Consider the following 12,610-nt stretch of genomic DNA (forward strand, 5'->3'; position numbering starts at 1 on the left):
GGCGAAGGTAGAACCTTTTAAACAGCGGCACTGGGTTTTATGATATTGAAATGTCAATGTTTTCTTGTAGTTGTTACTGTGGTTGTAAGAGAATTGGATCATTCCATGAGTAATTAACACATAAGAATGTTAAAATTATTACAACAGGACTATAAATGAACATCAGAAACTTAAGCATAAATTCTGAATTTAGACAAAGAAAAAAATAGTTTTAAAGCAGACACTAATCTGTGGAAATTTGTCATTATCATGATCATCTCATGGTTCTAAGGGGAATTCTAAATTAAAATAATGTTTTTAAACTACCCAGCTACTTGCTTTTAATGGAGAAATTGGATAACATACAGGAAGGAGTTAAAATCATCTATCTTATATGGTTCAAATTTCAGTCTACTAAGATACATCAAATGACCAGAAAGGGAAAAAAGCCATGCTGCTCAGCTGGTTGCCCTGCCCATAAAGACTAAGTCAAATTTACTCAGAGGTATCAGTTGGCATGTTAGCCAAAGGGCAGAATCTGCCCACACGAAAGGGACGGATGCTGTAGGAAAAATGAAAACGTGCATCACCTCACTAGAGAATCAATGGAAGCCTTAAGGTTCCAAACTACCCCGTTGTCAATCGCCTTTCCTCATTTATAAAAATTAACTTGAATGATACTGTCATGTGATGCTGCCACTATGTCAGTGTATAAAAAGATGTCATGTTTTTTAATACCTAGCATGGGTCTTACACTCACTGGTTCTATGCCAGACGTTGCATAATACTAATTATTATTTATTAAGTGTCCTCACCCTCCAGAGTTACTGAACGCTTAATATACATTATCTAATTTAAAACCTCAGCACAGTGTTTCAAGGTGACTAAAAACATCACCACTTGAAGATGAAAAAAGAGAGACGCGGCATGTTTGCCCGATACAAGTCAGCCACAGTAACCTGTCTCGTGCCAACCCCCTGAATTTAGAAAATATAAATTACAAAATATTGATTCAAAATTATTCACTAACGTATTTCCTGGAAAAAAAAAAAGTGGCCAGACAGTTCATGAAAGCCAAATAAAAGTCAAGACTATCCTAAATGGACCTTGTTCTCAGAAGAACAATTAAAAGTACTACGTGTATTAGACTGAGAAAGCAGAAGAAATTAAGTACATTTGAAGGAACTAAATAATAGAGGGACATTCTGTCATCTCCTACGCTTGCTGTCAGGGGGAATGGATTTATTTCTGCAAGTGTGGACTGTAATGTGAGGAGGAGGAAAGATTTCCTCAACCCATCCATATAATGCACGAGAATGTCAGACTTGACAGCTGGTGCAAGCGCTCAACAAAGTAACTGGTAAGCTTAGAGCTCCTGCTGTACCCTGAAGACTAGAGCGTTGAACCCCAAGGCCAAAGAACAGGTGGAAATGGCGAACTACGACTTGCTGAGATGGCCTCCTTTTGACAGCTTGATTACCTTCCTTACCTCTTATGCCAAGATAGAGACCTCCCTCCACCTCAAATTTATGTGAACACTTAAAGCAAAACGTTACCCCCTCACCTCCTGCAGAATGCTTCATCTAGCTATACAGCTGGTTGCGGGGGGAGGGGGGGCAGGTGTTTTACTATGTGCTCTAAGTCTATTTCTAATTTGGGGTATTATATGTATATTATAAAAACTGACATGGATTTTAGAGGGCCTAGAAATGACTCCATTAAAGACAGACTATATATAAAATCATACACATTTAAGTCGGAAGGAACATGAAAGATCCTCTGGTTCTACTTCTTCATTTTACAAAGTAGGAAAATGAGGCCCAAGAAAGTGAAACGACACACCCAAGGTCGTATACATACAAAAACACGTATGGCCTAACCAACCCACTCGCATGCCATGCCACGGTCTTCCCATGACATTCAAACTAACAACCAAAAACCATGGAAAGGAGTGGCAAAAATTTGAATGAACCCACTGGTGACCAAAGGCACTACTGGTGGGATAATCATATGTCTGCAAAGTGAAATCAACTCAGATTTACTATGCAGATTATACTGGTAGGCTAGAACTTAATACTATGTCTTCAGAATTATTCAGTGGCTTATTTACACCAACACATTCCAGGGATACTAGGATTTTTCTCAACATTGCACCATCTACAACGAATAACTTTCTGTAACACTGGATCAATAACTGACGAAGTAAGGCCAAATATTTAATGAAGGAGTTTTTCTTCTGGTTAGCCAAAGTGGAAGAGCTGTCAAAATCAATAATAACATCCAATAAGAGAATGAAAAAAAGTGCCAAGAAGAAGCTGATCCTCATTAAACTTAGTATGCATGTGTATCTGTGCAGATGTGTGTGGGAGAGAGAGAAACTCACCTACAGTTTGTCAATTTACATATGTGGATGTCTGGTTGTGGGAATAAGATTAGATATACTTACCCTGGACGGGCTTGGATGTCCTCCACTCCCCCAGGACCCTGAGCTACTTCTGTCTTCTACATCTAGGGACAAGAGAGAAATTCTTTAGGCTTTCTTGCAATAAGTCTTTCTTTTTGCATATGCACTTTTAAATTAATGTTTCAAATTAATCTCCTGTTGCCTTTAATTAAGAATCAGGCACGAGGCTACCATGATGACAGTGGCTTCTGACCCATCTACTTAAATTAAGTCATTTAAATTCACAGCAGAAATGAACTGGACCCTCAGGAACCAGAGGTATGAACATAAAAGTTACTTCCATCCTTCATAATGGTTCATAGCCTCAACTTTTATAGACCTGAAACTTCACTTAAAGTCTTATTAAAATCTTTTGGACAAGGTAAGTTAAAAATACACTAACACAATCTTAATACACACACACACACACACACACACAGAGTTAAATCAGGTACATATCCATACTAATTATCAGCTGCAATCATGCCATAATGCTCCTAGACACTTTCTGTCCTCTTACCAACGCTTATCCCACCAAACAACAGACATGGACAAAACATGCAAGACGAAAAAGGATTCAGTAGTCCATTTCCATCGGGACATGACAAGGATATTAGGAGACTTTTTTAAGCTTTTTAATTTAAGACAATGCCATCTCAGTCTTTTAATTTCTTTTTTAATGGGCACACCGTTTGGCTACAATCCTTAATCTGTGCACTGAGATGTGGATATGAAAGTTGTTAAAGCAATGTTTTCTTTTGAAATGATGGCAAAGAGAACTGTATGAACTCCCAGAAGGCTGGAATTCTCTACACTCCGCACCAGCGAAGTTCTAATGCTGACCAATTACTAGATGCTTCATCAGTGCTTCAAGTGGCAAATACTTGAAGGATGGAGAGTCTAACAGCTAAGTTACCATATTCATTGCTCAAAACATAAAAGTGTTGGAAAGATCAGTCACTCTATATTTAAAAATGGCTTTGAGATTTTTGATGAAAGGCTCTTTATGAGTATGAAAAGTTTCACTGTTGTATTATCTTGATCATGGTGGGTAACAGACGGCGATCACAAGCTTCCTCTGACAGAACTGGAGGAGGAGGTGTGAAACTTCGGTTCAGGAGACATACTCCCATTTAGTGTGTTTTCTAACATTTCAGTGATACTGTTTCTTCTCTTAACACACTACTGTCCTTCCTTTTATTACTCCTATTTGATTATCAGCAGAAGTGATCACAGTATACTTAACTGATTTATTTGGGGGTACAGTGGAGTACATGGCGTTTTAGAACATAGTAAGAGATGGAATAGAAACAACAACCAACAACAATTACCACTAAACCTGCAATCTTTCTCTCTCTTTTTAAACAAATATTTCAGTTCTTTTCGTTAGTACTTTGGAAGATAATGCAAATGCAAACAGTTATCCCCTGTGGACAGCTAAAATCAGTGACTGCGAGCTTTAAGAGATGTCATGGAAGCTCGGAGGAGTAAGTCTGGAGAAAAGGTGCAATACTTTCCCAAATCTGCTGTTTAACAATCCAACCTCCTGGCCTATCTCGTGGAGGCTGAACTGGGGGGAGTACATGAAGAAGTGACTTAGAACACTTGGGATTATCACACAAATAAGTTTTGTAGCCTGCACAGTTCTCTTCATCCTTAACTCCAAGTCAAATATTTGCAAAAAAAAAAGAAGTATAAACGACAAAATATCTCAGCCAGAAGTGTGCACATCTTGACTTGCTTTTCACCTGAAACAGCCAGCTTGGATTAATTTGAGAGATCTCTCCTCTTAAATTTGGCCCAAAAAGTAATGAAGGGATAAAGTTGAATCCCTGTATCCACCATAAGACTTTGTATTGTTTGGACCTATTTTACCTTTTCAATTTTCAAAGAGGATTTTAAACATGAAAAGAAGGCAGAAACAAGGAAGAAAGGGGACCATAGTAATTCCAGGTCAGTAGTTTTGCACTGGGGATGATTTTGGTTCCCAAAGGACATGTGGCAATGTCTGCAGACATTTTTGGTTGGCACGACTTAGCAGGGCATGGAGGTGGGGTAGAGCTAGTGGCATCTAGTGGACAGAGGCTAACATCCTACAAATGTCAGAATACCCCTACAACAAAAAATTCTCTGGTCCTAAATGTCAGTTGTGCCAGGATTGAGAAGCCCTGTGCTAGAGGACAAATTCTATTAAAGAGCAAAAAGGAAGAATCGAGTTAGAGAAAAAGATGTTACTACAATTTGATTTATAATGAATATGACCACTTACTAAATACATAGTGACCTATGCATTTGAAGCAGGAGTGTTTCAAGAGACCTTCCTATACATCGTCCATCCACAGAATAAAAGAAAAATGATGGTCAACCAAGCAGCCTGCTAATTAGTAGGCAAATAAAACACATCAAAACTTGAGTATTCCCAACTGGGCAATTTCAAAAGCGAGCAATCCACTAATTAAAAGTGCTGGAAGTCTAGCTTTTTCAAAACAGGTTAAATACTGGCTGGGTTCCTTCACAAATAGATTCCCAACCAATCAAATCTGACTGCTCTTTTCCCATTCTTTCCCATTCCATCGTTCTCATTTCCTGACCTCACACTGCTGCACCTCCTTTCTGCTCCCTTCCTTTTATTGCTCTCCTTTTAACAGGCTTTTCCTTCACTTGGCCTCCTGCTAGATCGAGAAGATAAGACACCTCTCTAGCCCTCCCAACCCTAATAGAACAATCGTATGACTTCTGATGATATTTTATCTTTGAAAGAATATCTGTACAACCGGTGCTCATGTGTCCATTGCAAGAAGACGCAAAGCCATAGCATGTAACGAATGTAAATGTGTTATTTTTAAGACATTTGTTTCCATCTTCCCTCCCACTGAGCTTCACAAGACCTAACAGTTAGTTAGCAAGCATTTCTTCAACAACGATCGCAGTGCATCTTAAAGTGCATCTGAGGACCATCTACATCTTAGGCACCTAGTACGCTCATTTCAAAGTCAGCATCTTAGGGTCCATTGCAGACCTACTGCTCCTGGATCTCTAAAAGTAGGACCAAGAGAACCGCTTTCTTAACGAGGTCCTCAGGTAATTTTCATGTACACAGGAGTCTGAGAACCACCAGTCCCCTCCAATGGGAACACAAGACAGATGCATGTCCCACCCTGCACCCACTGCCTAACTCACTTCCTGTCTTAAAATCCCTGCCCAGGCGGCTGGTTTCAGCAGCATTCGGTCCACATTCTCATCTCATCTACATCCCAGTAGCTCCTGCCCAGACTCACTTTTTATGTAGACCCTGCACGTGGCCTACACTTGGCCACTCCCTACTCCCAGCTTGTGTACCTGGACACTACACACACTTTCTACATCCACACCATTGTACCTGCTGTTCCCTCTGCCGGAACTGTTCCTTATGTCTCAAAAAATAACAGCAGCTAACATTTCATGAGCTTAAATATGTCAGACACTGTGCCAAGCACTTCAGTAGACTAACAGTATCACCATTTGATATATGAGGAAACAGAGGCTTAGATGGGACAGAAAACCCTCCCCAAGGTGACAGTGAATGGCTGAGCTGGCAGACAAAGGTGCTGTCAATGTGACAGCCAGGGACTGTTCTTCTCCACCACAGTAAATGCCTCCCTGGTAAGAAGCTCAGATCTCTCCATGACCAGCTCGAATGTTACCCACCAGTCACTTCTCCCCAAACAGAGTGGATGTATTTATTTCGGAGTCTGTGCCCACTCTCGTGTCCACACAAGATTACAGAATTTACACAACACAAATATATAAAACTAGATATGTGAAGAACTCAAGAGACTGGAAAATAAAAGCAGGAAAATATCAAGCCAAACCTATGATGAGCTTATCAACAATGTACACTGTGATGGACGGGACATTTGCGAGAGAGGGGTCAAAATTCTAGAAGCTCCTGAGTGGGCAAAGAGTGAAACAAGGTTCACAATGAGCACTGGATAAAAATACCCAAATTATTCAGGAAAGTCATTAAGGCAACAAAATTACAAATGAAAAACTGCCCGATAGAAGCTGTCTGAATATGAGTTCTTGTGTCTCCCTTGTTCTGTTGTCACCCTCTATGCAAGATGGGAACACATACAGAATAAGACAAAGAGCAAGTGAATGATAGAGACTACTCTTCCAAAAGACTGAAGTGGGCTCCACTGTTCAAAATTTTCTAACTTATTTTACCCTAGACAAGGACAGACTTAGCAACTTCCACGGGCTTGACAGCTGCCTTAGGAGGCAACCTGACCATCCACAAATTTTCATTTTATTTGAGTAGTTCTGCATAAGCCCCGTCTAAAACGTCTGACATTTCCGCACCAAAACACAAAAGTGAAGTCTGGGCAGAACTAGGACCGACCACTCCATTTAGAGAAAAGATATACAGAGATGAATTTTAATTTCTACAACTTCCCATCCATACTCATTAAACTTATGGTTACTCAAGCCTCCACTCTGTTTATGTGAACAGCGAGATCAAAGCTATCAGACAGACTGGACAAATGTCAGAAAGCACAGCACAAAGAGGTGGGATAAAGACCTAGATTTCAGCCGTGACTCTGCATTAACCAGTTCTATGGTCTGAGCCACTCACTGGACTATCTGAACTCATTTTTGTCAGCTGTAAAATAAGTGGGTTTGAGTTCCATTCTCAACAGGGCAGGCTAGTATATTGGGACAACTCTGCCACAAAACACTAAGTGAAGTAAGTCAGACATATCATACAATATTGCTTATATGTGGAATCTAAAAAGTTGATATAAATGAACTTACTTACAACACAGAAACAGACTCACAGACATAGAAAACAAACTTATGGTTACCAAACGGGAAAGGGGGAAGGAATAAATTAGGCATTTGGGATTAAAATATACACACTACTATATATAAATAGATAAGCAACAAGGACCTACTATATAGCACAGAGAACTATACTCAATATCTTGTGATAACCTATAATGGAAAATAATCTAAAAACTATATATACAGATATATATATGTATATATAGATATACACACACACATATACATAACTGAATCACTTTGCTGTACCTTAAAGCTAACAGAACATTGTAAACAAAATATATTTCAATAAAAAAATATAAATAAATAAATAAATATTCATGGCGTTAAAAAAACACTAAAGGGCTTCCCTGGTGGCACAGTGGTTGAGAGTCCACCTGCCGATGCAGGGGACACGGGTTCGTGCCCCGGTTGGGGAGGATCCCACATGCCACGGAGCGGCTGGGCCCGTGAGCCATGGCCTCTGAGCCTGCGCGTCCGGAGCCTGTGCTCCGCAACGGGAGAGGCCACAACAGTGAGAGGCCCACGTACCACAAAATAATAAAAAAAAACACTAAAAATCATGGATAGAAATTTTAATCTTCTTCTAAATCCTAATGAGCTGACAAGATAGTAAGAAAATATCCAGCCAAAATCAAAGTGAAAGCTGGAACCCGCGGAGGAAGAAAAGACATTTTTTTGCCCTGAGGACATCTGCCAACCTAGAAAATGTAATGGCCTCTTGGGTCAAGGAGAACAGAAGTGAAAACTCAGGATCCACCCAAAGCAGGTATCTAACAGGAGATAAAGGGATAATAAGGTTTCCAGCCTCAAGGAGTTTTGTTAAAGTAAATGAGTTAACTGATAATTGATAAACACTTAGCAGACTACCAGTAACCAATACCTACCGCGAGTGCCAAATTTACCAATACCTTCCAAAATCTAAGGTAATTAAACCACATAAATAGATAAACTTGTGATTTATTCAAGGAAATCTGAGTCTCACATTTTATGACTCTTTGTTCTGCTAAGTGGCTGGTCAGAGACTTTCAGATACTCTCCTGGTTTTTAGAAACTGCCAATATGTTTAAAGTAATCAAGTCCCACATTCTCCGTGAACCCCCTGCAGCACAATCACCATGAGAATTCAGTGAGCGTTAGGTTTGTTGAGTGACTTAATTTACCTTTCAAATACCCTCTTGGCATCTCACTTCAACATTTTTTTGTATACTGTATAAACGATATGCTGCCAAAATTATGTGTGCTGACCAAAGGCCCAGGCTAAGAACACAGACTAAATGTTATGTAAGTTTAACCTTGATTTGAGATGAACAAGTATGAGGGTTACCTAACCCTGTTGATTTGGGGGAGCACTGTGTATCCAGCCTTTCCTTACTTAGAGCCCAGATCCTGCCAAACCACCAGGGCTCCAGAATTTCATGAAGTCAGAACAACCAAAGTGGTATCCTGCATTGCTCTAAGGGTCTACAAATTCCAACCCTTGTGGAAATATACTGATTTCCTGAAGAAAGCTCCTACACACTCAGAATGCATTGGGAGGCAGATTGAGTTCTTCCTGGAAAGGTAATCATTCTGAGGCATGTGGAAGTCTACACGGTCTCAAACCCTTCTCTCTGCAATAACAGACACTATTAAATCTCCTCCACACCATCATGGAGACGCACAGACTGCGTACGCCTGTGGCGCCTACTAATTTCCTAGTCCAGGAAGAACCCCTGGCTGAGCCCTTCACACAAACTGAGATGGCATATGCTCTCCATCAGTGCCAGATGAATTCAGAGTTCAAAATATTCCATCAGCAAAGAGCATGTGAAGGATGTGCACATTTTCACTAGCACCCAGTATAATAAGAACTCTAAGGAGAGTAATTTGAAGTCAGATTTGAGTCCTAGGACAGAGGTAGGAAGGGTGGAGGAGCTTCAGATATTGACAAGGGCCACACAACCATGACCACTTCTTCTGGCTTCTGTAAGAAACAACATAGGCTTCAAAAGGAGTGATCTGGACAGTGGTGAGAAACTTCCAGCACTTCCCAAATCTGACTAACAAAAGATGATGTCTGTGGCAATGCATTCCACACAAATTCTAAGATACCTTAAATATAAAAACAGGGACCTGGGCATCCCATTTTCAGAGCACTGCCATCCACGCTGGCTTTCTCAGGATGCATGGATGTCCTTATCAAATAAATCTGAAAACTCAAAGGTCAAATATAAGATGATCTTACAGCTCATACATATAAATATGTCAACTGTATAAGGAAAGGTAAAATGTGGATACACTGGGGGAAAAGTATAGTAGGAAAATTTGTTCAGAAGGGAATTACTGCAAATTTTAACTTTTATTAACCTCCAACTTAAACTTCTATAAATACGTCTTTTTTTTTTTTTTTTTTTTGCGGTACGCGGGCTTCTCACCGTCGCGGCCCCTCCCGTTGCAGAGCACAGGCTCCGGACACGCAGGCTCAGCGGCCACGGCTCACGGGCCCAGCCGCTCCGCGGCATGTGGGATCTTCCCGGACCGGGGCACGAACCCGTGTCCCCTGCATCGGCAGGCAGACTCTCAACCACTGCGCCACCAGGGAAGCCCTAAAAATACATCTTTTAAAACACTGAAACAATACTATTTTCCTTAAGTTCAAAGTAAACTGTTTTTCAAAAATGAACACTAAATAATCTCAGATATTTAAAATGTGGAGTTAACTGCACTTTACAGTGCTATTAAACAGGAAAAGCACTTTCATATAACATGATATTCAGATAATACAGAAGTAACAAAATAAAACAAATAACAATTATGTTATAAATATGCCAGTGGTGTTTCATATTCGGAAACTCAGAAATCTTCTTGAAAACTCAAGGTGAGTAGACAGTTATATTATGAAACTGAGACAAAAGTAAATTTGAACTCTTTATATCAATCCGTATAATTTGGAAGTATCATGATAATCTAAGTTGAATAATATTGTGACTTGAATAACCTAACATGAAATACAGAGAAATGGGTGTTATTTAGCAAACTTCCATTTTGAATGTTTGAAACTAACCAGTCAGGGTCTTCCTCTTAAAGAGAAGTTCATCCTTTCAAGAGCTCACCTCTCCAAGTAAGAGCCCAAAAAGAAAACGAGCCACAAACAACTGAGGCAAGAGTATAATAATGTGAATTATATATGCCTCCTTTGACTTTTTTGAAATGTAACCGGTCTAAAAGCACTTAATAAAAATCAGTCTTACTAAAATAAGGTTCTTGAAGGCTAGATATATTTCAAATTAGGTAAGAATACAATTGGAAGTAAAATGCCATATCTGAAGACTTTGGAAAATAAAACCAGCATACCATTTAACGCCAATATTAAATAGATAAGCTTCAAAGTACCTAAGCTAAAAGTGAATATAACTTAGGGAGGTTTTTAACTCGGTGCTTAGTACCTTTTAAAGATGTATTTACAAATAAACGTCACAAAGTGTGAGAAATAAAAGGTAAATGTTTTAGAAAATAAACATTAAACAACAAAGAAATGAATTTTGAAATATGCTTCATCTTTAAATAAAATAGAATATATAACTCTGATAACAAGTACATGTAATTATACAGGAGTTTTCCAAATCAGACATGTAATATTTATGTCGCAATATCCATAATACTGTAATGACTGAAGACATACAAATTGATATTTAAAATGTCTATTTGATCAATAATTTATTAAATGTATTCCAACAGAGGGGGAAAATGAGCCAAGATGAAACATGGAACAGTTTTCTCTCTTCTTCTTTTTTCCCCTCTACCTCTTTTCTCCCTGGGGTGCCATTTGTGAGGCTCTGGGAAAGGGCTGCTGGCTTAATTGAAATATCTGTAGGCTGTAATTGCTCTGCAAAACCACAATGGTCCACTTCTCCCAAATGGCATTTGTTCCTCTTCGTTTTTTCTTCTGCTTCCTTTTATACTTTAACAAAATCTGCCCCTCCTGTTTCTTCTAGTCTTATCTCATCTTGCCCTTTATTCTGAACACATGACTAATACTGGGGAAGCCAAACAGCTTTAAATATTCAAAAATCTTTCCTAAAATCCAGTTTTGTAGCCCAGTCCCTTTTGCTTACAATAATCACTCCCATAAACTGACTCTCAGTTTATCTTTTCAACATCCCAACCTTCCACCTGTGTTTAACACGGCAGCCTCTGACCTGGCAATGACAAGCAATCAATCTTACATGTTATCTTCGGGGTCAAGTCTCAGTTTTAGGCCAATTTTCTTTGTATTTAGGCTCAAATGTGCAAACCACACTATATTACTCTGCAAAACATCAATGAGAAGGCTTAATTAAGTAACACTGACAGATAAATCCATTTCTTTCACAGTAATCAAATCAAAGCAGGTTGACATAACACAGGAACTTAATACAGTTATTCCCTTGTAATTGGAAAAAGGCCCTTTACTTCTCATTAAAGCAATCTTCTGGGTATTGGCATAATAAGAAGGCTCAGAGCCTTAATACTGCCCTATAAAAGTCTCAAGATACAGACCCCTTAAACAAACAAGCCAGATTATCTAATTCCTTGATCACAGCAGAACATGTAGTTCCTACTGTTTTAAACTACTAATTCTTTATCTCTGTTGCAATTAAAAAGAGGTAAATCAGTGTCAAACACATACAACTGAAAACTGCAAAAATGCATAAACTGCTTACAGTTTTATAAATCTATCTCCACATGTATTTGAAGGGAAGCAGTCTGTTAAAAATGAATTTGAAATACTTCACAAATGTGAAGTTGTAATAGCTTGAATCGGGGGGAGAATCTTTTTATTTTACTTAATGGGCTCAACAGGATACCTTTTGCCTAAATTTACAGTCTGATAGTCAACCCTACAGTACAACTTTGGTAAGCGGAATTGTCAGAGAATGTCATCTGAAGAACATTTAATTTTTGTGGTATGTAAAGAACAGTAAGTCATCTGGTCAACCAGAGGCTTCTCCAACCGGGCTAAAAACCAAAAGGAATGCAACAATATTACACCACATTCAACTCCCCAAACTAAACAAAATAAATTTTCACCCTTTCACTCCGATTTTTTTTTTTTTTTTCCCTGCGGTACGCGGGCCTCTCACTGTTGTGGCCTCTCCCGTTGCGGAGCACAGGCTCGGGACGCGCAGGCCCAGCGGCCATGGCTCCCGGGCCCAGCCGCTCCGCGGCATGTGGGATCCTCCCGGACCGGGGCACGAACCTGTGTCCCCTGCATCGGCAGGCGGACTCTCAACCACTGCGCCACCAGGGAAGCCCTCACTCCGATTTTGAGGGAGTTTCTGTTATTACCCCTTGGTGCCTGATCAATCTCAAAATGATTCTAGCAACTCGTTCTGAAAGGAT

General features: G+C 39.6%; 1 protein-coding gene across 14 annotated transcripts in view; it reads right to left on the reverse strand.

The window, feature by feature from the left end:
* The window catches only part of TCF4 (transcription factor 4), a 360,826-nt gene that overhangs the window by 235,261 nt on the left and 112,955 nt on the right, over positions 1 to 12,610 (reverse strand). For all 14 annotated transcript variants that reach the window (XM_027118574.1, XM_027118569.1, XM_027118572.1 and 11 more), the window contains one exon: positions 2,426 to 2,487. In XM_027118574.1, the coding sequence (XP_026974375.1) occupies positions 2,426 to 2,487 (62 nt within the window). The remainder of the gene's footprint in view (positions 1 to 2,425; positions 2,488 to 12,610) is intronic.

The sequence above is a fragment of the Aethalodelphis obliquidens genome, unplaced genomic scaffold (genome assembly GCF_003676395.1).
Source record: "Aethalodelphis obliquidens isolate GAN/ISIS:26980383/991018 unplaced genomic scaffold, ASM367639v1 scaffold19, whole genome shotgun sequence".
NCBI classification, from domain to species: Eukaryota; Metazoa; Chordata; class Mammalia; order Artiodactyla; family Delphinidae; genus Aethalodelphis; species Aethalodelphis obliquidens.